Here is a 27,994-nt window from a genome sequence, read left to right on the forward strand (position 1 = left end):
ATGCACACCTGCAGCCCAGAAAGCCAACCACATTCTGGGCTGCATCAAAAGAAGCATGGCCAGCAGGTCAAAGGAGGTGATTCTGCCCTGGTGAGACCCCACCTGGAGTACTGTGTCCAGTTCTGGATTCTCTAACATAAGAAGGACATGGACCTGTTGGAGTGAGTCCAGAGGAGGGCCATGAAGATGATAAGAGGGCTGGAGCACCTCTCCTATGAGGTCAGGCTGAGAGACTTGGGGCTGTTGAGCCTGGAGAAGAGAAGGCTCCAGGGAGTCCTTATAGCAGTCTCCCAGTACCTAAAAGGGGCCTATAGGAAAGATGGGGAGGGACTTTTGACAAGGGCATGTAGTGATAGGACAAGGGGTAATGGCTTGAAACTGGAACAGGGTAGATTTAGATTAGACATAAGGAAGAAATTATTTACTGTGATGCTTACGTCAACTGTGAGGGTGGTGAGGCACAGGAACAGGTTGCCCAGAGAAGCTGTGGATGCCCCATCCCTGGAAATGTTCAAGGCCAGGCTGGATGTGGCTTTGAGCAACCTGGTCTAGTGGAAGGTGTCCCTGCCCAGGGCAGGGAGGTTGTAACTGATGATCTTTACGGTCCCTTCCAACCCAAACCATTCTATGATTCTGTGGTTCTATGACATTGTAATATGCATGGGAATCCACAGCTACCAGCTGGTTTCTGCACTAAGGAGTCTCCCTTACCCTATAATTCTTGAATAAGAGCACATCAATAACAGAACAGCAGAATGTTTAAGTTTGGAAGGAACCTCTGGAGATGGTTTAGTCAATCTAGAGCCACCGCATCCTTAAGAAAACCATCAGCAGCTATCCTCACTGGCAAACTTCCCTCCCCAAAACATACCACAGTAAAGGTGCTAGACTCATGCTACCAATATTTGAACTTTGTGCCACATGAAAGGCATGAAACCCACCAAAAGGGCCACGCCTGGCTTTAAAGCACAGCTTTCTCCAAAGCTTTCTTGGTGTACCAGCAGATTCAAAGAGAAGTACAGAAACTGACAAAAACTGCAGCTCGATTTAGGTGCTCTTCCATCTAATTCATGTTAACGACACCATCTAGTGGACTGCAAGCAGATAAACTTTTTTTTTTTTATCAGTAACAAAACACCCAGTAAAGTAACACCACAGGGTAATTTCTAGTAAAATTAGAAAATGCAGGTATTGCTTATAAATAATGCATCCTAAAAAAAAAATAGCTGTGTGCATGCCAGTTGCTGAAAGGTCACTTCACAACAAGCTTTTGGAACTGATGTGATAGGAACACAGACACATAAGAATTGTTTCAATCTTTGACTACAGAATAAAGAGGCTAAGTGTCAGTAAAACTCCTAGTGTCAAGTCCTGTATATTTAATAAAACAAAACCCCAGAGAATGGATAAAGACTCCTCGGATGTGCAAATGTTGAACCAGTTGTAGTACTACAGCAATTCCAATGAGCTTCAATCCAATCAAGAAACCAATACGAAGTTGAAGAACAGGTATCTTTATCTCTTTCTGTAAGCTTCACAGTCACCTTGTAATTTTTGCCTCTCCACATAATTCCAACTTCTATCATCTCTGCAGAAATGTTTCAGTTCTTGAGGGGATGCTTTTATCCTCTTTTCAGGCTTTGCTTTGACAGTTTTGAAGTGAGAAAGTTAGTGTTGTTTGGCCTGGAGAAGAGAAGGTCTGGCAAGACCCTTGTAGCAGCCTTCCAGTACCTAAAAAGGGGCCTACAAGAAAGATGGGGAGGGACTTTTGACAAGGGCATGTAGTGATAGGACAAGGGGTAATGGCTTGAAACTGGAACAGGGTAGATTTCGATTAGACATAAGGAAGAAATTATTTACTGTGAGGGTGGTGAGGCACAGGAACAGGTTGCCCAGAGAAGCTGTGGATGCCCCATCCCTGGAAGTGTTCAAGGCCAGGCTGGATGTGGCTTTGAGCAACCTGGTCTAGTGAAAGGTGTGATGTTGTAACTGATGATCTTTACGGTCCCTTCCAAACCAAACCATTCTATGATTCCACAAATATCAACTAGTGCTGTAGAGTGCCTTTTGGACTGCAGTCTTCATCACTGAAAAGGAAAGGTGCTTCCTCAAGCTAACCAACGGTTACAGTGCTGACCAGACATTTTTACTAACCTATCCACTCTGCAAGCACAGGCAAACACCCTGAATATCATGAGTGAAGCATCCTGGAACTGTATTGCTCTGGAAGGAGGAATTTGAGGCATTGAGTGGACTGGCTGCACCTACTCTAGCTAGTATCTGCAGCCTTAGAAAAAGAATTGTCATTTAGTCTAGAGCATTAATCGCTTTGTTACACATCTACTTCAGTTAAGAAGAAGGAAAAAAAAACCCAACAAAACAGCAGGTAGAGTTTTGGGTTTGTTTTGTTTGTTGTTGGGTTTTGGTTTTTTTTTTTTTTTTTTTTTTTTTAACAGTAGCATGCCTGCTAAAAGGAGACAACACGGCAGGGCACAGGCAGCCCCGGAGGTTCCTGGAATGCGTGGATGACAACTTCCTCCTGCAGGCGATAGAGGAGCCGACAAGGAGGGGTGCTGTGCTCGACCTTGTGCTCACCAACAGGGAGGGGCTGGTGGGGGACGTGAAACTGATGGACAGCCTTGGCTGCAGTGACCATGACGCGGTGGAGTTCAAGATCCACGGGGCGGCAAGGAAACTGCACAGTAAGCTCTCTGCCCTAGATTTCAGGAAGGCGGACTTCGGCCTCTTCAGGAACCTGATGGGCAAAGTGCCATGGGAGGCGGCCCTAGAGGGAAGAGGGGCCCAGGAAAGTTGGTCCATATTTAAGGAGCACCTCCTCCAAGCTCAGCAGAGGTGCATCCCGATGAAGAAAAAGTCGGGCAAAAAGGCCAGGAGGCCGGCGTGGATGAGCAAGGAGCTCCTGGACCAACTGAAAGTGAAGAGGAAAGCCTATAGAGGGTGGAAGCTGGGACAGGTAGCCTGGGAGGACTACCGAGTGACTGTGCAAGCAGCCAGGGATAGGGTGAGGAAGGCTAAAGCCCTGATGGAATCGAATCTGGCCAGGGATATAAAAAGTAACAAGAAAAAGCTTTTACAGGTATGTAGGGGACAAAAGAAAATCCAAGGAGAATGTAGGCCCCCTCCGGAAGGTAACGGGTGTCGTGGTTACCCGGGATGTGGAGAAGGCTGAGGTACTCAATGACTTTTTTGCCTCAGTCTTCACTGATGAGAACTCTTGTCTCCCCACCCAAGCTGTGGAAGGCACAGGCAGGGACTGCAAGGATGAAGAACCGCCCACAGTGCTCGAAGAGCAGGTTCGAGATCATTTAAGGAACTTGAAGGTGCACAAGTCCATAGGGCCTGATGAGATCCATCCGCGCGTCCTGAGGGAACTGGCGGATGAAGTTGCCAAGCCACTGGCCATCATATTTGAGAAATCGTGGCGGTCTGGTGAGGTCCCCGATGACTGGAAGAGAGGAAACATAACCCCCATTTTTAAAAAGGGGAGTAAGGAAGACCCGGGCAACTACAGGCCGGTCAGCCTCACCTCTGTGCCTGGCAAGGTTATGGAGCAGATTCTCCTGGAAACCATGCTAAGGCACATGGTGAGCAAGGAGGTGGTTGGTGACAGCCAACATGGCTTCACCAAGGGCAGATCGTGCCTGACCAATTTGGTGGCCTTTTATGACGGGGTAACAGCATCGGTGGACAAGGGACGGGCAACGGACATCATCTACCTGGACTTGTGCAAGGCATTTGACACTGTCCCGCACGATATCCTTCTCTCTAAACTAGAGAAACATGGGTTCGATGGATGGACCACTCGGTGGATAAGGAGTTGGCTGGATGGCCGCACTCAGAGAGTGGTGGTCAACGGCTCAATGTCCAAGTGGAGACCGGTCACCAGTGGCGTCCCTCAGGGGTCCGTGTTGGGCCCGGCCCTGTTCAACATCTTTGTCGGCGACATGGACAGTGGGATAGAGTGCACCCTCAGCAAGTTCACCAATGACACCAAGCTGTGTGGTGCCGTCGACTCGCTGGAAGGGAGGGATGCCATCCAGAGGGACCTTGACAGGCTGGAGAGGTGGGCCCGTGCCAGCCTCATGAAGTTCAACCAGGCCAAGTGCAAGGTCCTGCATGTGGGTCATGGCAATCCCAGGCACAAATACAGGCTGGGCGGGGATTGGATCGAGAGCAGCCCTGAGGAGAAAGACCTTGGAGTGCTGGTAGACGAGAGGTTCAACATGAGTGGGCAATGCACCCTTGCGGCCCAGAAGGCCAACCGCATCCTGGGCTGCATCAAGAGGAGCGTGGCCAGCAGGTCGAGGGAGGTGATTCTCCCCCTCTACTCTGCCCTGGTGAGACCCCCACCTGGAGTAGTGTGTCCAGTTCTGGAGCCCCCAACACAAGAAGGACATGGACCAGTTGGAAAGGGTCCAGAGGAGGGCCACAAAGATGATCAGAGGGCTGGAGCACCTCTCCTATGAGGACAGGCTGAGAGAGTTGGGGCTGTTGAGCCTGGAGAAGAGGAGGCTCCGAGGAGACCTGATAGCGGTCTTCCAATACCTCAAGGGGGCCTACAGGAAAGATGGGGAGAAGCTGTTCAGTAGGGCCTGTTGTGATAGAACAAGGGGTAATGGGTTTAAATTAGAAGGAGGTAGGTTTAGATTGGATATTAGAAAAAAATTTTTTACAATGAGAGTTGTAGAGCACTGGAACAGGTTGCCCAGAGAGGTGGTGGATGCCCCATCCCTGGAATCGTTCAAGGCCAGGCTGGATGAGGCTCTGAGCAACCTGATCTATTTGGGGATGTCCCTGCTCCTTGCAGGGGGGTTGGACTAGATGACCGTTGAAGGTCCCTTCCAACTCTAACTATTCTATGATTCTATGATTTAAAATACCATAGTGGACAAAACAAGCTTTTATTTGGTAACTGCAAGTTACACACAGCCCTAACAAACTACTGAAGACCACTCAAGTGGCCCGGCTTCTTCATAAGTTGCCTGAAAGGGTATTTAAGATGAGATGGTAATTTTTCACCTAGGTTATGATATGAAAGATGCATACTCTAACCCAAATTTTTAGAAAAATAATTTGGATTGGTAAAGGACACTTGGTTCATATATTAACAGACACATTACAAAACAAGCTGAACATCACCAGGAGCAAGAAAAAGAAAACAGTTTTGCTGTAGGAAAAAAAACAAACCACACAATATAACAGCCAAAGAAGGTGCAGGGAACAGCAATACCTAATACTGAGTAAGGCCATGGTTACTTTCCCCGACTCAAAACCACAGCAAGAGCTCCAAACCCCCACACAACTGTCACAGCAGCACAGGAACGCCCAGAAATGCAGGCTTCCCCTCAGCTCCTTCACTTTGAGAAGCCAGGAACCTCTTTCTTCCCCTGCAGCTCTTTTCCCAGCAAAGAAAACTGCTCAGGACCACACTCTAAGACAGCCCTACCACGCAATTAACAACAGACACCAGCCAGCCAACCAACCAACCACCCACACACAAAAATGACTGACCGACCGACCACCCGCCCCTCTACTCCCGGCATCACAAGCGCCATTTCACACCAGCGCCCTGGCCTTGCCCCTTCTTCCATTGCGCATGCGCCGCCCTTTCTTCGCCCCGCCCCTCTGCCGGTGGCGCCCTGCGGAGTGCGAGGCGTAAACAAAGCGGTGCACTCTGGGAAGAAGGAAGCGTTACGCGCAGAAAGAAAGAGCCTCCATCTTAGGCGCGCGGCGCGTTGCGGCCGGGCGGGATGGCGGGTGATGGCCGGGAGGAAAAAGGTATCCGGTGTTACGGGTGGGGGCAATGGCTAGGCCCCGGGGAGGGGTCAGGTGGGGGGGGGTGCCTCCCCCCTTCCCGGAGCCCTCTTCGGGGCCTGCTTGGTTGCTGATGCTGGGCCTTCATTCTGGGAGATGTAGGTCCGTGAGGGGAGTGGAGGGACGGCGGGCCGTGAGGACCTCTTCGAGGGTGGTTTTCGTAGTCTTTAGATGTGGCGTGGGGGGAAATGGTCCTTGTTGGGTGCCGGGGCTGTTACGGCCGTTGTGCCGTCATGTGGTGCCCCGGCGGCAGTGGGCTGAGGGCAAGGGGACTTGAGAAGCGGGAGTAGGAATAAGTTTGTGGGCCGTAAGTTTTATTGGCAACGTGTTACTACTGGTTATTTTATCGCAGAAAGTATCCGCTTTTCTTTATTTCTGCTTGGATCTCTCACTGTGTTTTTTGCAGGATTTTCTGCTCTGGAATGTAGTTATTTTAGCAACCAGAAGCTGACTTTGGAGTATTATTTTCGTGATATTTCCTTGGCTTTTTGCAGCCAGTTATGCTTTCTGGGCACTGTGGGTAAATAAGTTTGAATTAAAGGATTTGAACATTTTCAGGGTAATGTATATTCACAGCTCTTGTAGCTGCTTGTCACTCTGCAGAAGCTGAATTGACCTGCATGTTGTCTGTGAGGTTATATGACTTAGTCCTCACAAAATAGCCAATTTAAGAAGTAAAAACAAAGTTTCAATGTGGAACATTAATGTTTGGTGGTTAGTGCAGATAATAGCAGTGTTATGAAAAAGGTAAAGGATCACTGCTCTTGTGGTTTGGCTTACATTGTTTTGAGTTTCTATGGAATGCATTTCATGTAAAGTTTTTTTGCAAGATAGATGTCTTTTGTCAGAGTAGTAAAAGTGTCCTGTCTCTAACATTTATTGTGAAATTAGATCAGATGGAAAATTCCCACTATTTTGTTAGAACTGATAAGTAAAATTATTTCTGGTGCTTGATTCTTAATGGTATTATTGTAAGACTCATGGGACAGGAGATGATCAGAGTGTGTTGAAATAGATGGGAGCTGCCACTGTAGATGAGCAATGAAGTTGAAATGTTTACTTTGTCATCTATAAATTTCTACTCATTCAATCATTTATCCAGATTGTCTTGAATTTTTTTTTTTTTTTGGGCTCTTTATTCTTTTTTTAATCACTGACAGTGGTCAAGTCATAAGTAGCAGACAATAAATGTCTTTGTTTCTTTTTTAATATGATTTTAATTTTTTTGTCCTATGAAAGGGATTATTCTCACTGAATAGCAGATGTTGATGCACATCTGTTTGTAACTGAACTTATTTCTACTGTAAATGCGACATTATTTTTATGCTCCTTTTGGAAGAGAAGTGCTAATTCACTGCTTAAAAAAAAAAGTGGAAATAAATCTCATATACCCTTTTAGTTTGAAATCGCCCGGTCTTATCTCCTCTGTTTGTCAAATCAGACTTTTGTTTGGACCCTTCCTTGAATAGGTCTAATGCTTGTGGCCAGCAGAGGAAAAATGGCCTCCCTAGGTTACTTGCCTGCTGTTTCAGGTGAGTTAAATTTGTTCATGGAAGGATCCAACACATCCCAAAGTCAACAAAAGATGAGTTGCAGGAGAGTTGGGAGTATCTGTAATGAAAAGGACTCATTTGGACCTTCCCCCTTAGTCAGGGATGAACTGTAGGAAATCTGTCCTCTGTCGTTTCTCTGTTTCTTTTTTTGTGTTTCTCCTGATGCTTATCTTGATCTGTCTGTGATAATTTAGCTCATCAGGTTGAACACCAACAGTGACAGTTCAGTGAGTGGAGTCAGCTTGTGGAAGTCAGTTGAGCAGTATACTCTATGCAAGGGGTCTGTGTGTTTGGATTGCCCTTTTTGCATCACAAGGCTGCTAAATAAATCTGGAAATTGATTTTTAAATTAATCAGATAGATGTATCTACAGAAGAGAGCGAGAAGGGGGAACTCATCCTGCTACTGTCTTTTGCGTACTTAAAAAATATAGAAATCAGGCCTACCTAACCCAGAAGGCATTTATCATTTAAAAGATTTTCCTTATCTTCTCATTTATTTCTGAACCAGCTGATACGTGAATCTCTTAGTACTTCTGAATGCGATTGCATTAGCTAGGTTAAATGTAGTTTACTCAAGTATGCTTGCCTCACCAACAGGGAAACAAAGCTAAAGTTCAGTGTGTGTCACCTGAGATAGATGTTATGTTTAATATTCCAATTCTAGTGCACCTGTTTTTCATTAGTCTTGGGTAAAAAAAAAACTTATGCTCTGAACTTGCCTGGTCTTCCGTGGGGAAGAATGCAAGACAGGAAACTGTATCCCATGTTTAAAGTTGTGCATCCGTGAATCTGACTTAGATATCTCATCAGTAACAGCAAGAATATTTGCTGTGGATATATAGGTATCTACAAATATAAAGAGCTCTTCCCATGAGCGTTACAATGCAGCTGAGTGTTATATTTAAATGCTCCCTTGACTGTAAACTGCTAGGGAAAGACTTGATCCGCCTCTCTGTGCGCTGCTTCCTTTGCATTAGCTACAGCAGTTTTGCAGTTCCAGGACCACTTCTACATTTCCCTACCACAGAAAATGTGAAGAAATGCCAGCAGGAAAGCTAACCCACATGCTGACTTCAGATTCAGTAGTATATAGTAGGGATACAATTATAATACTAACTTTATTTTTTCTGATGTGGATTGTGTATTTTAAAAAAATCAAGCTGTAAAATTTCTCTTGCGGAGCAGCTCAAGGTTTTGAGATCGAAGAGTTGCCAGAATCTGAAGGACTTTATTTGCTATTTTACCCTGATTTCATCCAGTACAGGAGTTTTTGCCTGCTGCTTTGTAACGTTGTACAAAGCATGTTCTACAGATACTGCCAGCTAGCTCAGTCCTTGGAGTTTTTTCTGCTTTCCTTTTCCTCAACACAGAGAATCATAGAATGGTTAGGGTTGGAAGGGACCTTCAAAGGTCTAGTCCAACGCCCCTGCAAGGAGCAGGGACATCCCCAAATAGATCAGGTTGCTCAGAGCCTCATCCAGCCTGGCCTTGAATGTTTCCAGGGATGGAAACCACCACCTCTCTGGGCAACCTGTTCCAGTGTTCTACAACTCACATTGTAAAATTTTTTTTCCTAATATCTAAACTAAATCTACCTCCCTCTATTTTAAAACCATTACTCCTTGTCCTATCGCAACAGGCCCTACTGAACAGCCTCTCCCCATCTTTCTTGTAGGCCCCCTTTTAGGTACTGGAAGACCGCTATCAGGTCTCCCCGGAGCCTTCTCTTCTCCAGGCTGAACAGCCCCAACTCTCTCAGCCTGTCCTCATAAGAGAGGTGCTCCAGCCCTTTTATCATCTTTGTGGCCCTCCTCTGGACCTTCTCCAACTGGTCCATGTCCTTCTTGTGTTGGGGGCTCCAGAACTGGACACAGTACTCCAGGTGGGGTCTCACCAGGGCAGAGTAGAGGGGGAGAATCACCTCCCTCGACCTGCTGGCCACGCTTCTCTTGATGCAACCCAGGATGCGGTTGGCAAATAGAATCAACGATAGTAATAATATAAAGTGGAAAGAGCAAAGAATTCTGGAGTTCAGGAGAAGAAATAAGAGATTCCAAAATAAATACCTTTTCTATTATTTTTCCCTTTACATGGTTTGGCTTAGTTCACTTTTATTTTAAAATGCTTTGAATATAGATCTGCTATATAAAGCTGGTGAATCCTTCTTCTACCAGAATCGCCATATATCCCCTTTGGTTACAGGCAAAGTGAAACAGAGTTGGAAACAGTGACAAACTTTGAAAGTTGTGTAACCCAATGTGGTCATTTACTGCTTCTAGCGTGAATTTTCTCAAACCTTTGATCAAGGTGAATTAGTTGTAGTGCGGTTTTTGTTTTTCAGAGCAGCTGAGAATTAATTGTGCAGCAAGTAAGTACTACTGTCCCCTTTTTCAATGGGGTGACTTAGCTTATGTTCGTGTTGTTAACTTGCCCTGTTGCATTTTTTTCTACTTGTAGGTGAACCACAAAATTTACCCTCCTGATACGGCAATGACAACAAAAATAGTGGGGCAGGAGGGGAGATAATTTAACATGCAAATTCTTCAGGCTTTTGAGGAGAGAGAGGTCCCTCCTCTTTGTTTATGGCACTACGCTATCTCCCAGTATCCTTTTTCCCAAATTCTGTACAGGCTTTTTTGTTAAGCTTTCATTTGTAGGTCAGCTTTCCTGCAAAGCTTGTGTGATGTGAGGAGCCAACTTGGACCTTATTCAGAGGCCTAAATGCATCCTGTGACGTATCTTAATTCTTTCATTGGATTTGCTTGATCCTTCCGAAATCAATTCTTGAAATTGTGGAAATAAATCAAAATAGTTTTAATTTTTGCTTTGTGGCAGATTTGTAACCTTAAAGGAAATGTTTATGTTTGTAAATGCTAGTTCTATTGTAGTTTACAGATCCAGACTTTTTATAGTTCTGTTTAACCTTGCTTTTGTTTTCAGATGGTGAACTGAATGTTCTGGATGACATTTTGACTGATGCTCCAGACCAAGATGATGAATTGTATAACCCTGACAGCGAGCAAGATAAAAGTGAGAAAAAGGGTAGGTGACTTTGGTAGTGGATCTCCTGCAGGAACATAAATGATAAGAACTGTCTTTCTTATTAGGGTTTAAGTCTTTGAAGTAGTGGCTCTTATAACCTGATTCAAAGAGTGAAAGAGTTCCAGAAGTCCTTTCATTGACATCTACTTTTTCACCTGACTTTCCAAGCAAACAGTTAACTATTTCCTGTTGTCTCAGAAGTGATTGCTCCATCTGACTTGATGTGAAGTTGTTTGCTGTTAGGAAATTACTGTCCTTTTTGGTTCGATGAAGTGAAATGGAGCAAGGGGGTCTCGAAGCTGGGTTTCAGCTTAGTTTTAGATTTTACTTTAGGCCAATCCCATAAGCATTTAATTTAGCACTCCCGTATGTTAAATTTAGAAAACACCTACCAAAGCCTAAAGGATTGCACTTCTAAAGTAAAATTTATGGTTTAGAAGATGAGCTGTTTGTAGCAAGCAGTTTTGAGTATTGTTGCAAAGCCTGCAACTGGAAGATGCTACCTATGACTGCAAAAAGGGAATTGCCCATAGTAGAGAAAGTAGATGCCTCTGCACAGTTTTTTGTTTGATACACAAAATAATGTCAAACTTGATATCCCTTTCTGTTTAAGGATCGAAAAGAAAAACTAACAGGATGGAAAACACAGAAAGCAAGAGACAAAAACTTTCTTTGCATTCATCAAGGCAGTTGATGCCAAAGCCACCTAGTTCGTCAGTTAGCAATAACAAGAGAATAGTAAGTACAAAAGGAAAACCAGTATCAGAATACAAGAATGAGGAGTATCAGAGGTCTGACAGAAATAAGCGCCCAGATGGTGATCGAAAGATGCCAGTGTCAAGCAGTTCCAGAGAACCTTATAAAGGACAACCAGAAAAAACTTGCCTGAGGAAGAGGGATATTGACAGAAGGGCAAAGTCTTCTACACCAGATGGTTCAGAGGTATTAAATATTCTTGCTGCCTTATAAATAAAGCAATTACAAGACTTTTATAAGGCATATTCTCTTATGACTGTGTGTGCATCCTGACAATGTTATATGACTGCTGATTTACTTTTTCTTTGAACATCAGAGAATCAGGCATGAGGTAGATAGAAGACCAAGCAGATCCAGCCATTCTTCTAAAGAAGAGGTGAACTCTGAGGAATATTGTTCAGATCACGAGACTGGCAGTAGTGGTTCCTCTGAACAATGCAATACAGAGAATGAGGAGGAAGGAATGGAAGAAGAGGAAGATGATGAAGGGGAGGAGGATGAAGAGGTGGAAGAAGATGGGGAGGAGGATGAAGAGGAGTATGAACAAGATGAGAGAGATCAAAAGGAAGGAAATGACTATGATACACGAAGTGAAGCCAGCGATTCTGATTCTGAATCTGCCTCTTTCACAGATGGATCGGTTAGATCTGGGTCTGGTTCAGATGCATCAGGTAGGTAACATCTAGCATGCTAATCTGAAATACCTTGCCGTTTAAAGTTTGGCTGCTTTTAAAAATAACCGATTCCTGACTATGTCAAAAGTAAGCCTTAGTAGCACAAGTTGGTAAGATGTTAATTATGAAATGCCATAGGCAAGGAAAAAATGTACTGGAAAATGGTATTTCCTAACACTAAAACTTGTAGATATCAGGATTACCATGCTGAGGATTCATAGTGTTCTTGATTGCTTTGGCCTTGGTGTTCAATGCTTTGAAACTTTAGAATTTGTATTTTCTTAGGTATCTAATACTTAGTTTTCCATACAATTCATTTTAAGTTGTTGTTGAGCTGTTCTCTATTCATCTAGGTGAGTGACCAGGTACATTGGTGTAGTAAAAGAACCATCTGCCCAGGGAAGGATAGCTGAATCTTAAGTAGTGTCTGCCTTCAGCATAGGAAATCTAAATTAAGTTGACACGACTAGCTGTTAGGGGAGACTTAGAAAGAAAGAAAGAAGTGTTTTAAGCAGAAACTAGAAACAAATGCTTTGCAGTTACATATCATAACTGGTCCTGACTTACAGATGTGAGGTGTTAATGATGTAAATACTTCTGGTTTGGCTGTTTGTGATTGTTTTGCTTTTTTAAGAAAACTGCTTGCAATCCTGTTAAGATTCCTAGTGTATCTTCCTTGTCTGAAGTCTCTGCAGGTGGTCATGCTGTTTAAAATAATGCCTTTTTTAGTTCAGTTCTGCTGTCTGGAATTAGAGAACAGAAAGGTGTAACCTAAAGACAAATTAAGCTGCAATAACTGTTCTAAAAAAAAACTCCATAGTGTTATGTAACACTTTTAAGAGAGGAAGTAATTGCCAGTGTGCCACAGTGTTTTGTTTTTGTACCTCTTGCCATTTTGTTGAGCTCTGAGCGAATGAGCCCATATCACTATTGCAGTACAGTTTGTGCTCTGTTTTGCATATTTGGCTGAAGGTTGGAGAGAAGACCTAAGCCACCCTTACTAAAACACCTAGAAGATAAATTCTGTCTCTAAACTTTGCACAGAATTACTAGATTTGTGAGGTTCATTTTCCTTTTGTGAATGAAAAGCTTGAGTAATTAGCATTTGCTTCTTTTGTGTGTGATAGTTCTGGGGGCAGCAACCACAATTTTCACATGCAAGGCAAATGCTAACTTCACTATTACAGATGTTATTTTCCTGTGTCAGTACTTTTAATCTCAGTTTTGCCTGCCACTTGATGTTTACAGTATTACTTTTACTTGTTATGGGTTGGTGGTTTTGGTATTATTTTTTTTTTTTTTTTTCAGATGAGAAAAAGAAGGAGAGGAAGAGAGCTAGAGGTATCTCTCCAATTGTTTTTGACAGAAGTGGAAGTTCTGCATCAGAATCATATGCAGGTATTCTTTCTTTTTACTGCTTGTCATCCTGACTTGCATCAAATCTTAATGTGTAATCTAAAACAGATATAACTGGCTGTAGAGGTTTATGGGGTATATAGCTTTGTATGATTTGGTATTAACTTCTGGCATGTTGTGTGTGGATACCTTTGAGGGGAAGTAGGCTTTCTTGTTATTTTAATGCTATTCTGTTGCTTAAGTGGAATTTTCACTTTTTTTTTTTTTTTCTCTCCAATCTTGGAAGATGATGATTCAGTGACTAGTTTTCTGAGTAGGAAATTGTTCAAATACTATTTTAAAAAAACAAACCCAAACCAAACAACCCAAAAACAAAACAAAAAAAACAAAACCAAACCAAAACACTCGTGCACATGGAATAGTATTTTTTGTGTGTGTGGGTACGCGCCAGAAAGCGTAATTTGTCATGAATGAAAATTGTATGTGACAAGGCTGTAGAAATTGTATATTATCTCTATTAAGGCTCAGTCTGAACAAATGTACTTTGGCTAAACACAGGTTCAGAAAAGAAGCATGAGAAATTATCATCTTCCGTTCGTGCTGTCCAAAAAGGTATAATTTAAATTTGAATTTTTAATGCATGCCCCATAGCAAGCCATTGTCTCTATTTGTTAAATTACCTGTAAGTAGTAATGTTCCGATAAATTACTTTGAGCACATAGTTGTTCTGAGCATAACAAGTTAATTTTGAGCTACTTATGCATGTGTTGAGAGCAACGTGCAAAAAGTTCAGTTGCTTTGCTCCTTGCAGAGGCAGCAAAGCAAAAAATAAAGTGCTTGCATCTGAAAAGGGGAACATTTCAGCATTCTGTATAAGACAATTCATGCGGATATAAATGTTACCCTGTATTTTTCCAAAGATTCTTAAGCAAGGAGATAAGTACTGTATATCGGAACATCACTGAATCATGCTGATTTTGTTTTATTTTTTCTTTACCGAAGTTTTAGTTTTGATTTGGTTTCCTCTGGCGTTTTGTGCTTGACAGCTTAGACTTCAAGTTTCAAGTTGGGTGGTTGACTGTGATAATACACAGGTAGGAACTGGGTGGTATACAGTGTCTTTTGAAGGAAACAAACAACTGTCTATACTCAAAGCAACACTTCTGACAAATGTAAATATTTACAATTCAGCTTATTTGATGCTTTGTTTTTTCAGACCAAACAAGTAAACTTAAATACATTCTCCAAGATGCAAGATTCTTTCTCATAAAGAGTAATAACCATGAAAACGTATCACTTGCTAAAGCAAAGGTATGTTCAATTTTCTTCAAATGGATCACTTTGTCAGTTTTCAAACACACCCACCTTACTATAGAAAAGCTTACGGATAGATCTGTTCTTTTTTCCATCACTCAGATCTTGGTAGAGGCAAGGATGGAAGCTACTGCTTCTTGGTGCTTCAAGTGTAGCTATTCTGCTTCCACTGTAACCTGGAAAAGTTTCTAGAGTATCAGGCATTTATCTTGGCAAGAATAGGATTAAAAAAAGGCCTCAAGGTCTATTTGGTAATGTCCTAAGCCAGCCTCCATTGGGAATGCTGTGATGGTATTTTCTGCCTTTCATCAGCACCTGTGTTCATATCGCTGTACTATGAGGAAGTTCAGAACGTTCGTTTGGCTTTCATCTCATGCTGTAAAAGTAACTTTTTTCAGTTGATTCAGGGATCCTGGAGCCTTATTGCAGAAGTGTATGCCTGGCAGTGCTGGGGTAGGGGAGTTCTTTGTGAAGGATTCCAGTGGGACTTCAGCTGTTGGGGAATGGCACTAAGCTACTCTGGTGGCTTTGTATTTGCATGTGTTATGTGGAATAGCTTGTAGAGAAAATAGCTGATTTGCTGTTACACAATATCCACAGAGTAGCTGATACTGTTAGTGAAGATTTTATGAAATAAACAGCATCAAAACGATTAAATGAATCTTAAAATTCCTAGGCAGATTTGCTTCTCCCTCCCAGCTTTGATCTGTGCAGTGAACACCATTCTGACTGGTGTTTGCCTGAGCTCTTCAGAGGAGTGTGTCCTTTCTGGGTGTATGCCTCATCCACACTTGGGGCTGCAACAGTATCCTTGTTCCTGGAGGAACAAGTTCTTGGAGTGGATGCTTTGTCGCATGGTGTATAGGTGTCGGTGCTTTGCTGCTGCACTTCCATGAAATTGGCCTTTGTGGTGCCAATGCAGTAAGTTCTTCTAGTTCACAGCAGGGCTTCACAAACAGCCTAAAGCAATATATATCTGACTGAAAGCTAATAGAAAAAAACAAATAGTTCTCTGGTTATTCTAATGAATTTTCAGCATGAGGCAAGCACTAATCTAAGCACAGAGTGGGACATGACAACATATCTTCAATAAAAAAGGAAGGGGAGTGACATTTTCCTTGGTAGATCCTAGGTCATATTCTCAGACTGAAGTGTGAACATACTAAACCAGCATAAGCTTCTCCTCAGAGTTGTTGCAGAGAATGGATTTAGAAGCTGATCTTGCTGAAAAGTAATACAGCAAACTGGTATTCTATATTCTCAGCTGGTACCTTAAAACAGATTAGGTTTTGTTGTGCATAGCTATTCAATGACTGGTGAAAGGGAAGAGGTAGGAATTACTGGATGGGGTTGTGGAAGGCTCAGCAAACTGGTTTGAGTTGTCTTGCCAATTCAAAATGTTCGTCTGTTGTCCTTCATGTTTCTGGTCTTTGACTAAGAGTTTAAGTCTGCAAGCTAGCCTCAACAAATCTGTCATACTAATAAGGTTACTGAAGTCTACTTGCCCACCTTTCAGTCTATATGCTGCTGTTTTTTTATAATTGGTGTGTATTATACAGTACATGAACTCCCAAGTCACTTAAAACACACATTAAAAGTACTAAAGGCAAAGATTTTCATATGTCTATCCATCATTATAATTACAAATGGAACCTTATAGATGGGCTAAATGCATCTGCAGTATTCAAAAAGGATTGAAAAGCCAATGTTTTAAGTTTTATCATAGGGCAGGCTAAAAATATTTTCTGAAGGCACTGAATTTAGCAATACCTTTCTCTTCCCATTGTTTTTTAGCCCATAACACTAGTTTGCTCTTGTTTTCCTCAGCTGTACTGTATACTTCTTTTAGCTAAATCATCTGAGATAAACTCTTATATTTTGGTGGTGGGATGGGGGTTGTTTTGTTTTAGGGAGTATGGTCGACCCTTCCAGTGAATGAGAAGAAACTTAATGCTGCATTTAGATCTGCGAGGAGTGTTGTTTTGATATTTTCTGTAAGAGAGAGTGGCAAATTCCAAGGTAAGGGAAAGTGAGCTATTATCAAGGTAAGTGTGCAATAGCTTTTCTGTTGTGTCTTTGTTACAATTCATGTGGAATCCTTTAGGATTTGCAAGACTGTCTTCAGAGTCCCATCATGGAGGATCACCTATACACTGGGTGCTGCCTGCAGGAATGAATGCAAAAATGTTGGGAGGTGTCTTTAAAATTGACTGGATTTGCAGGTAAATAATTGTTCCTTGGTGTTGCTGTTTAGTAAAAAGACATTATGACACCATGTCTGTGTATGACTCACTCGAGTGCTGACAGCATTCTTTTGAAAACTCAATTAAACCACTGATCTGTCCTCCAGTCTCCTCAAATCCATGCGTCCGTATTACTGAGTTTGAGACTCAGATCTGTACCTGCCATGCACTATACAATATATTTCTTTTTTTATGTAGACAATTAATTAATTTAGATATTTTTAACACTTGATTGTGTTCCTTCACTGATCTCGTGTACTGAAACCAGAAAACTGTATTCTGAAGTCTTTGAGTAAAAACAACTGCTTGCTTGAATAGACAGCTGTGGGTAAAAAGGAAAATAATCCAGTGAGAAGCAATATGCCTTTGACCGAACAAAGAAAATGCTACTGCTCTAAAATAGCATATGAAATAGTACAGATATTTTGAATCATGTATAGATTGTGAGCAGTATGCTCATTGATTTAATTGAGTATGTCTTACAGAAAAAGAGCTATGAGGGTGCTGAAACACTGGAACAGGTTGCCCAGAGAGGTGGTGGATGCCCCATCCCTGGAAACGTTCAAGGCCAGGTTGGATGGGGCTCTGAGCAACCTGATCTGGTTGGAGATGTCCCTGCTCCTTACAGGGGGGTTGGACTAGATGGACTTTAAAGGTCCCTTCCAACCCTAACTACTCTATGATTTTGTGATCAATCCTGTGATATCCTTTGCTTGGTAGTACAAGCACTTTGGGTTGCCAGAAAGACTAAATACAGGGAAGGTGAGACGTCAAATTGGAGAAAAAAACTAGATCGGAAAGGTCATCTGGAAGTTACTGACTCCCACCTCCAGCTCAAAGCAGTTCTAGCTTCATAGTTAGTTCAAATGCTGAGGGATTTGTTTCAGTAGACACCATGAGATGCCACCTCACAGAGGCAGGTCACAGTGTTCAGATGGTCAGATAATAAGCAAGCACAATCTCAGTACTGTACAAACAAACAAATTATTCAATAAGATAGACTGTCATAGTATGTACTGTACTAGTTAATACCAGCATAAGCTGAAGTGGAACCTTCAGTTAGTAACACTTAATATGTACTAATACATTATTTCAGAGACCTTACAATGCAAAGAGTAACAGGATTGTTTTGTGTGTAATATCCTACTATATGCATTTTAAAATATATTTTTTTCTAACGAAGAACAGAGGCAAAACTATAAATGATGTCACTTGCATATTTAGGCGTGAATTGCCGTTCACTAAGTCTGCTCACCTGACCAATCCTTGGAACGAACATAAACCAGTAAAGATTGGACGTGATGGACAGGTTTGTTTTTTGGTTTTTTTTTTCCCTATAACCCATATCTTCTAGTGTTTGCTTTCAGCTTTGTATCTACAGAAGATTTGGATTATTTTTAGATCAGTTGTTACTTGCAGTAGAGTACTGTGACAAAGGCACTTGGCTTATTTCTAATGTTGCAGAAGAAGGAAATGGAAAACAGTACGGTGACAATTCTGTTGTCATCTTTATGATAACCAGTGTTTGATGCTTCAAAAGTATGTGATACTTTGGATTTTAAATGTAACGTGCTTTGTATTGTCTGGTGCACAAACCTCTATAGCATCAGTTTTTGAGAACAAGTTCTGGTGTTGCCAGGTATGTTCTGTGTTACTTTTTTTTTTTTTTTTTTTAATTTTGAATATATTGTATTGTGTAGACTGTAGACTCTACCAATATAAAGTATATGCTAAGTAAATTTTAAGTGAGGTGGCTCTTTGTCTTGTCAGACATACCAGAGTACAGGTGTGTGCTGCTGTCAAGTAACCCAGCTGTGACGAAATTAACAGGTCCTGCTTTCTTAAGGCAGGATGGGAGTTGCATAATCCCCATACTATGTGGAAAATGTAGACTCCGTGGTTTTTTTGCCCATAGACACATTCACTTTGGGTAGCACAAGTAAAACAATATTTTCGATCTTGTTTTTAATCTATTGTGAACTTAACTGAAATACTTTTTTTTTTAACTTTGTTTCTGTTAAATGGTCAAGGAAATAAACTTTTTTGTTTCGTCCGCTTCACTGCAGAGTTTCAATCCAGACGTGGGTTTCGTCTTTTTTCATAAAATTGCTGTACTGTTAGTACTGGGCAAGCATTATCTGATGCTTGTGCTCCCTACTTTTCAGCTCAGGTTATTTCCTGACGTGGTGGTGGTTTATCCATTTACATTGTGTGTAACTCTGAATGGATCTCTCTTCTGAGGACGTGTACACTGAGCTTCTTGGGTTTACAATATCCTTTGGGAAGGCATTCTGCAGGCCTGCTAGTCATCAGGTTGAAGAAGCACTTTTTTGGTCTTTTTTGCACCTGGCTCCTGCTAGCTTAATTTGATGGCCCCGAGTTCTTGTACTGGAAGAAGGAGTCAACAAGTTGATCTCTGTCCCGCTCTACTCTGAACAACTTGTGGTGTCACACTCTCCCATTTTATCTGTCTTGTCCCCCATACCCCACATATTACTCTCTTGTTCTAGGCTAGAGAGACCCGACCCGCCTCAGTCATTGCGCATAGAAATTGTTGCACTCATTCAGTTATCCTTGATGCCTTGCTTTTAAGATTTTACGTTTCTACTGTCCCCCTATTTTTTGAGATGAAGGATCAGAACTGCACCCAGTATTCAAGGTGTGGGTGGAACGTGGACTTTCAGTGTGGTATAATAACTTTCTCATTCTGTGTTCCTTTTGTAATAATCCTGAACACACGGTCTGCTTGTTTTGACTACTGCCAAGCATTGAGCTGGTATTTTCATGGACCAGCGTACACCGTACACTGAAGAACTCACTTTTGAGTGGTAATAGTCAACTTTGTCAGGCCATGGCTTTATATCTGAAGCTGGGATGGATTTTTTTTTTTTCCTACGTGTGTCACTTTTCTTTCTGTAATAGGTGATCATTTTCTTTGTGATGAATTTGTAGCAAAACAGTGATGTGGCCTGTATGTCTCATGGGAAGATATGATTGCCCCAAGTGTTGGACTATTTTATGAAAATTCTAAGTAGTGCCTAAAGAGTGAAAGGTAATGTAAGTGAATTTTGCTGTCTCTAGTGATACTGAAGTCTCTTCAAAGTGTCATCTTTTTTTTTTTTTTTTTTTATAATGTATGCTGTCAGTGTAATTGGGGAGAGTTTCGTGTCTTCAGTTTGTAAACCACTGCTGAACTTCTAACTAATTCTAGGAAATTGAGCCGGAATGTGGAACCCAGCTTTGTCTTCTCTTCCCTCCTGATGAAAGTATTGACTTGTATCAAGTCATTCATAAAATGAGGCACAAGAGAAGAATGCACTCACAACCCCGATCAAGAGGACGCCCATCTCGTCGAGACCCTGTTCGGGACGTGGGAAGGTTAGAAACGTTCTTTGGACTGATAATAGGCACATGTATCAGAATAACGTGATGGAGGAATATGATTCGTCAAAGCTTTCCCTGCGATAAAGAAGAGAGAAAATCCTCAAATCAAGCTGCATGGACAAGTTTGTGGCTTCATTGAGGATTTCACATGGTTTCCCGGTCTGTCATTTTTCAAGAGGAAAATGGAGATCTTTGCTTTTGCAGAAAAAATGCTCTTAAAGTGCTGTCTAGTTTAGACTAAATAATTTCTTGAGATAATGCAATGTGTAATGCTAGCTGTAGGTAAGCTTGGCTTGATTATGAGCAGGCTAGATGGAGAGAAGGAAATATTTATATGCCAAAAATGTGTTAATATCTTGTAAAAGCCTTTTCTTCCAGGTGTGTCTCTGGATAAGCCTTATCAAATATGGGACTTTTATAAGGATCACTTAGAATTTTGCAGAAGATGCCGCCTCATTTTGAGGATAAAATATTTAAGTTATTTTGATATTCAAGAGGAGCATTATTGGAACTGTTTCAAATTGTGTCACCGTGATGTGTTAACCCCATTGCCAGATATTCTCTAACATGTAACCACTGAATTCATACATCTTGCTGAGCTTCTGAAAACAGTAGGTTCTTTCCAAAAGGGATCAAGTGGCCCTTGGAGACCCGGCAACAAACCAAAAAGAATGTCTGTTGCTGTGTCTGTATATACAACCTTTCCAGATGCTGGCAGTACCTGTGGACTTAAAGTATTTTTAGAGGATCGACATGGTTATTGATCACTGCTATATGAACTTAACAACACTTTCCAGAAAAAAAGGGGGTATAACTTGTTACAGAATTGGAGAAGTCTTTGCAAAGAACTGATATTAGCCCTTCTGCCAAATACCTTTTCCCCGTGTAGCCACTTTGCATACAGACTGATGTATGGTTTGGCCTGAAACCTTTGGTTAAGTTTCCTCTTGGTGGAAACATCCTGTGGTAGGTACAGATACCCAACAAGAATCCCCATTTCCTTGAGCTTAAAAAAAAAAAAAGGACACTGTAACAAGTAGGTAGGAGGAAACCTGGCAGCGCCCCCCTATTTTTGGCTTTAAAGGACTGAACACCACGATGGCTTTTGAAGTTAAGCTAAGAGGTTTCCAGTGCAATAAAGTTATATACAAGTGAAGGTTTTGCAATGGACTGCAAACTATACATATAACACCGCCACACCTTCTCAAGCCTGCCAGGGCCTCCATTTATGTATGTGGCTTACAGCTTAAAGTCAGTAGTTGGACTACTGTATGAACTGTTTCTATCATATTTTATACCGGTCGTAAATGCACTCTCAAAACTACAAGAAAGCGGTATGTTTATTCTTTACACCAGCTTTTATTTTCCTTTATCTGATTTTGCTGTAGATGCAACTGCTTTGGTTTTTGGGCTTTTTGCTCATAGTGAAGAATCTGCTTTCATTTGAAAAAGCTTAGTAACTGGGTATGGTGGGCTTTAAAGACTGAAGTGGGGAAGGGGGAGGAGAAACGAGTCTTTATAAAACTAAAAGCTACATGAGCTTGTTACTCAAGCAGTTTACAAAGGTGTTAATGTCTTGCCATAAGGAATTCTGTTGCTGGGGTGGGAGGAAGGGAATGGATTTGTAGCTGCTTTGTGTTTAGAAACACTGTTATGTTAGCATTGAAGTCTCTGTTAATGTTTATGTACTTTGGAGCAAAATTAGCAGCCAGTTTTCAGTTCTTCATACAGCAACTGGAATAGAACTGTTATGTAATCAAACTTCCTCCCTGAGAGTGAAGTTCTAAAGATAACATCTCTTCTGTAAAAGAGCTGTTTGTGTAGAAGGTAGCCCAAATTACTTTAATTATTAGGGAGCTTAAGCATTCTTAAACTTTCTGTGAAAGGCACTGGTGCATTGCTGGTAAATTTCTTAGAACAGAAATTGCTAGAAATAACATAATTGGCCTACCTACTTAGAAAAGCTACTGTGAAAGAAGCAATTTCACAAAGCATGCACAAAAGTTATGGAAATAGACCTTTCGTAGAATACTTTACCCCAGAGCTAGCAAATACAGCAATGTCCATGCGTTTTGACTGTAATGATATATTTTTGCCATCTGTTTTCCCTGTATTTAGTTCTGTAAATTTTTTGTTATCCAATAGGTTGTTTCAAAGTGTAATGTGGGAAGTGTAATGTTAGAGCCTAAGTCTGAGTTTGTTTTTGACAAATTTGTTAGCCTTTATTTGGTACAAAGGTGCAGTTGGGTAGAGTTCCTTCTTTAACTACCAAAGCTCCTGTAGCCAATAAGAAACAGTGGAGGATATTTATTGACTGTGTTCCCAGTTATTTGAGTTCAAATTTAAAGCTGTAGAACATTTTGAAGCAGATGGAATTCGGAATTATTAAATTGAGCAGCTCAAGCTATTCCTGTGAGGTATTCTGCTGTGACCAATGCTCCAAGCAACTTCATTTAATCTCTGATATCTAATTTGTGTAGGCGTCGACCTGAAGATTATGATATTCATAACAGCAGAAAGAAACCAAGGATTGACTATCCCCCTGAGTTTCACCAAAGACCAGGTTAATATCTTACTATGAAGATTTGTGTGCACCAGTTCCCAAGTGTTTTCTCTTTTAGTGTATCCTTAACTATTTTACTTTTAAATTAAATATGACTGTGATATAAAAATGAGACTAGTCCAAAGTGCTGCCTGCTGGTTTAACCCACCTCTCACAGAAGTCAGTAACACTATTTCACTGGTTTGAGAGAGAGAGCTGAGTTAATCTAGGGAGAGCACTTTTAAGAGCCTCACAATTGTGTACATTGTTGTGAATCATCCTCTCGGGAGCTTTGTTAATGCAGGTAGTTGAAATGTCTGACAGACACAAGAATTGGTTTGACCTACTTGTCAATGCAGTAATTGTCAGATTAAAATGTTTATCAGAAATTTCCAAGTAAGAAAGTCTGCTGAGAGTGCCTGACTAGCAGCCTGTGTTTAGATCTATAGTAGACCTTTGGTTGTGTTTTCAGAGAGAATTTTTTTTATAAGCTTGACATGAGGAAGGGAGGAGGAAGTTTTGCTGCATTTTGCAAGAGGGTCTAATGATGAGTTTGAGAAAGGAATTTTGTCTCCAGAAAGAAATGCTTGCAGCAACAGCACCAGTAATATTGCAGATTTTTTTTTTTTTTCTTCAGAAAGGAATTATCACTTTTAATGTACTGAATCTTGCTTGTCTGCAAAGTCTGTGTTCTTTGATGCAAAAAGTGTTGCTGCTCCCTGGCTTTTCAAGACCATTGTTTTGAGTATAGAACTTTTTTTTTTTTTTTTTTTTTTTTTTAAGTAATGGAGCTCAGAAGCATTATTTTATTAGCATAAGCATGCCTGGTGGTTTGCATCATTTTACTGAGCTCTCTGAAGTTTACTTTCTGGTATTTACTAAAGGTGTAACAATTCTCTGTCCTGTTGAGCTTTTCCAGATATTTTTTAGGTTTTTATTTTTCTGTGTAACATTGTATCCAAAATCTATTTGGAAATCAGCCTTAAAGAATTGCCCAGATTAACATGTTCTACTGAATACGTGGCTAGTAGTAGTAACAGCTATGTGCTGACTGCCAAGGGACAGTACCCTTCACACTTGTGGGCATTTACAGTTTGTTTGACTAAAATTCAAGTCTTTATTTGCTCAGATATCCCCTTGCATATTTGTACTGTGTGCAGGTTCCTATGGGTATTTCTGTATCTTTTTTTGTTACTACATTATACTTCTTTTCCTGTACTGTCTACAATAACTTCTGAGTTTTTAAGAGTTATTTGAAAAAGTTATTTGAAAGCAAGGGTAATGTCAGGTAGACACAGCTCCATAGCTGAAACAAAATGAAAGGGCAGTTTCTAATGAGAATGTTTAAGACTGTTATAATGAGATGGTAAATGGAATTAATACTGCTTGATGTTCGAACAGGGTATATAAAGGATCCCAGATATCCCGATGTAGACAGGTAAGGTGTGTTCATGTTATTCATTTTATGCCCTGTTAACTTGTCTGTATGGATAAATTGGATTTAGATCTACAAATTTTTATTCCCAACAGACGATTTTCAGGAGTTCGACGAGATGTATTTTTAAATGGGGTAAGTTGGTGCATGTGGACTTTTGGGGAACTTCTTATATTCAGCTTTCAGCGCTTCCAAAGAACGTTCATCACAAATGTTAATATTACTATCTTTCATTTTAGTCCTACAATGATTACATGAGGGAATTCCACAACATGGGACCACCACCACCGTGGCAAGGAATGGTTTGTGTCTTGTTGAATTCAGTTTTTCTCTGTAGAATATGGCTTTTTTTTTTTTTCCCCCCCTCTATAAGAGCCTAGCATGTTCGATGTCTGCTCAGCTATTCCCTTTTCCTCAAATATATCTTTGCTGTAACTGTAGAATTTTTAGGGGACAAAAATTATACCAAGTATTTTGTAATTTACTTGACTGTCAGTCCGGCATTCTAGTAAGCAGTACCGCAGTAGGGATCTGGCTTGGTTTAAACCTACAAGAAACTGAAAGCTCTGAGGAATTAGCAGAACCCTCCTTCAGGCTGCACAAGAGGGTGCAAGGAAATTTTGTATTCCGCTAAATATTCATAGTAATAGGCTTTCTCTGAAACAGCAAATGCATCAGAGAGGTGGACTTGCTGCAGAGGCTCATGGAATGGGCTGATGTGCTCTAGTGTTGTGCAGTGACTTGCTTTTGGCTATGGCAGTGAAGTGAGTAGGAAAGTAGCAGAATGTGCTGCAGACCATAATCAAATAAGTCTTGCTGTATTGCAGCCTCCATTGAAATGCACTTTTTTTTCCCAGTCAGATGAGTATATGTATGAGTACACATATCTATGGTAACATACATGGAAATTAACTGATAGTTCACTGATACAGCTGTGGTTTTGCCGTCATGTCAGAAGGAATAGTCATTATAACTACTTAGAATAATAGACTGGTTAGGGTTGGAAGGGATCTTCAAAGGTCATTTAGTCCAACCCCCCTGCAAGAGCAGGGACATCTTTGACTAGATTGCTTACTTATTTTGGTTATATGTAGTAATTCTGGCCCTGAGGGTCCTGATTTTGGATAACTGTAATGAGTCTCTTGGCACGTATGTAGTGTGAATGAGCAAAAGGCAGCTCCAGATGTAGAGATGCTACTATAGCCTCTCATTTTTCTCATCTGAAATGCAACTCTGGTTTGTCATAACTGAAGAAAGTGAGCAAAGTTGTCAGACTGTGAGGAAAATGGTTTTCCAAACACAGCTAAGCCTCCAGAAACTCCCATTCTCTTTCTCTCCCTGTTCCCCATTCTGCATGCTGTCTAAGTAGTCATCCTGAAATTCAGCACTTCTGCCTGCTTCCTTTGTGACAAGAATACAAGTAAAGGTGCTTCAGTAGTATGAGAAAAAGGCCTTGCCGATTGAAGAAATGGAAGAGAACAGACAAGAAACGTCTTGTTTAAAAATATATATATATTACCTGCTAGGCTTTTGTGAAATACTTTCTTTTGCAGAATAAGTTGTTTCACTTAAAATAGGAATATATTCATAAGGAATGGCACTGCAAAGACTCATTTCAGTAAGAGCTTGCTGGTTTAGACAGAATTTACATTCCATATGCATAGATTAAAAAAAAAAGCCCCCCACACTTAAGTAGCCGAAGTTTTATGTACAGTATCACTTTGAAGCAGACATGGAAAGAAAGTGTTCAAGGAGGGTGTTCGCCAAACTTCTAAAGAAGCAGTGGCAGAGAAGTAATAAAGCATGCCAGCATGATGAAAAATTGTTTGCTCTTCAGTTATTTAGGTGTCCTGTTTTCCATCTGAATGAAAGTAACTTCTGCTCTTAATTCCCAGCACTCAGCTTTGTGCGCATTCCTTTGTTTTAAAACACTCAACAAACTTCCTGTAACTTTCTTGTAGCCACCGTATCCAGGTATGGAGCAGCCACCGCACCACCCTTACTATCAGCACCATGCACCTCCACCTCAAGCTCACCCTCCATACTCAGGACATCATCCTGTGCCACATGAAGCAAGATACAGAGACAAACGAGTAGTAAGTGTCCTGAGACAGAGGGGGACATGAGTCTGCAGGCCAGAGCAGAAATGGGAGGAATTTGGGGTACAGATGTAGCCTAACCTGAGATTTGTTGACTTTGATGAACTACATTTTTAAGACCTGTATTAGTTTTCCTTGGAAAGATGAGTGAGTTAGGTTGACTAGGGACTTCCAGTATCTTTGAAAAGCTTCCCTCTCCCAGGTGATGTAGAAGTGCAAAATTATCAGAACATACTCTTGAACTGAGGTATGTGCTTAAAGTACTCAGAACTTTTTATGCCAAAGCCCAATTTGAATGAGGACATGCCTGTAACGTTGCTTGCGCTCATGCACAACAAATTTTTAGCAGAAAAGTTTATTTTATAACTTTTTACAGGCACATTGAAAAACAGGGCAGATCGTTAAATAACTTCTGTTAGCTGGCTTTGAAGGCTGCTTAGATTTCTGGTCTTGCTGGTATCTCGCATTTGAACCCCAGGTTCTGTATAGTGGAAGCACAGACATGGTGCTGCCCTGAAGATGAAAGAAAAAAAATAGTGTTTATGGATGCTGGACATTTTTAAATTATATTTTTATTATTATTCTTTTTTGATACTGAGCTTTCTCAAGAGTTACGGCCAGCCATATGAATAAGGGAATGGAGGGGATTTTAATCTGGGAAAGAAAATAAACAGAGCTGTCCTTTCATCACAGCATGACTATGACATGAGAGTAGATGACTTCCTTCGCCGCACACAAGCAGTTGTCAGTGGTCGGAGAAGCAGGCCTCGGGAGAGGGACCGAGAGCGGGAACGGGACCGTCCTAGAGATAATAGAAGAGACAGAGAGCGTGACAGAGGCCGTGATCGGGAAAGGGAGAGAGAGAGGATTTGTGACCGGGACAGAGACAGAGGTGAAAGAGGTAGATACCGAAGATAATCTATCTGGAACCAGTGCTCACTTGAAACAAAAAAAGCTTGTATTTTTTGTGTGTTTACAAGTAGTACATTTTATTTTCAGCTGTCTACTTAAAGTTCGTTGTGTAGAAGGATTTATAATGCCCCTCTCTATTCCAAGCATGCACTGAACTATGAACTGGAAAAACTGAAATCGGCCAAAAATAAAATAAGCGAAGCTGATGCTCAACTTGGTGTTTCTATTGGAGCAGAATGGGAAACAGCTAAGAATGTAGATATTGATTAATTCTTAATAAGTGTTCATCTACTTAGTGACTTCATTCTAGGTTTTTGAATACTGATGGGTAACTGCCATTTTTTTGTTTGTTTTTGCTTTTATGTTTTCTTCCTGTACTTTCACATGGTTCAATGGGAGAATGCTGCTATCAAGTATGCAAATATTAAAGTATGATTTTTTTTTTTTACTGTATGGCAGTGTTGTAGCAGCTTCTTTTTTTTTCTTTTTTTTTTTTTCCCCCCTCTGCCCCTGTTTTTAACCCTATCTGTAAAGTCAAGTGTTTTCAGTCTTCAGTAACAAAAGCAATATGAAGAAGAGACTATTGATATCTAATTTTTAACCTTTTTAAAAAATCTTCCCATGTTCAGTAACATTTTGGTCAATTCTCTTGTCTAGTCTCTTTCTAAAATGTACACATTGCTTGGAATGTTCACAGCCTGCGTGTGTGGAACCAGAAAATATTGCTGTATTCTACATTGCTACAAATTTTTTTATAAAAATAAATTGGTAACCATTGAAATGATTAAAACTCCAGATTGGGTTTCTTGGTCTTCTAAGCTTGCCAGTTTTGATAGATTCTGTCAGT

General features: G+C 41.0%; 1 protein-coding gene across 5 annotated transcripts; it reads left to right on the forward strand.

The window, feature by feature from the left end:
* The first annotated feature begins 5,660 nt into the window (after nt 1–5,660).
* Nucleotides 5,661–27,942, forward strand: YTHDC1 (YTH N6-methyladenosine RNA binding protein C1). Of its 5 annotated transcripts, none has more exons than XM_010127696.2 (17): nt 5,661–5,799; nt 10,331–10,432; nt 11,046–11,374; nt 11,505–11,859; nt 13,171–13,260; nt 13,777–13,830; nt 14,435–14,529; nt 16,443–16,551; nt 16,637–16,754; nt 18,000–18,084; nt 19,987–20,153; nt 22,640–22,722; nt 24,103–24,139; nt 24,232–24,271; nt 24,376–24,438; nt 26,098–26,232; nt 26,929–27,942. In XM_010127696.2, the coding sequence occupies exons 1-17, from the start codon at nt 5,772–5,774 to the stop codon at nt 27,151–27,153; spliced, it is 2,115 nt and encodes a 704-aa protein (XP_010125998.1). In that variant the 5' UTR covers nt 5,661–5,771; the 3' UTR covers nt 27,154–27,942. The 5 variants fall into 5 exon arrangements, with proteins under 5 accessions (XP_010125998.1, XP_010125999.1, XP_086602185.1 ...); XM_086746059.1 differs by lacking the exon at nt 5,661–5,799 and adding an exon at nt 7,295–7,367; XM_010127697.2 differs by lacking the exon at nt 13,777–13,830.
* Nucleotides 27,943–27,994: the final 52 nt, after the last annotated feature.

Source organism: Chlamydotis macqueenii, chromosome 4, assembly GCF_036417535.1.
Source record: "Chlamydotis macqueenii isolate bChlMac1 chromosome 4, bChlMac1.mat, whole genome shotgun sequence".
Lineage (NCBI taxonomy): Eukaryota > Metazoa > Chordata > Aves > Otidiformes > Otididae > Chlamydotis > Chlamydotis macqueenii.

Bases quoted from the DNA above. Each gene is read 5' to 3' on its own strand.
- YTHDC1 (XM_086746059.1), top strand. From the start codon at position 7,310: ATGCTTGTGGCCAGCAGAGGAAAAATGGCCTCCCTAGGTTACTTGCCT. The intron at 18,085-19,986 runs GTTTGTTTTTTG...AACTAATTCTAG, and splicing joins AGATTGGACGTGATGGACAG to GAAATTGAGCCGGAATGTGG. The intron at 24,140-24,231 runs GTAAGGTGTGTT...TATTCCCAACAG, and splicing joins AGATATCCCGATGTAGACAG to ACGATTTTCAGGAGTTCGAC.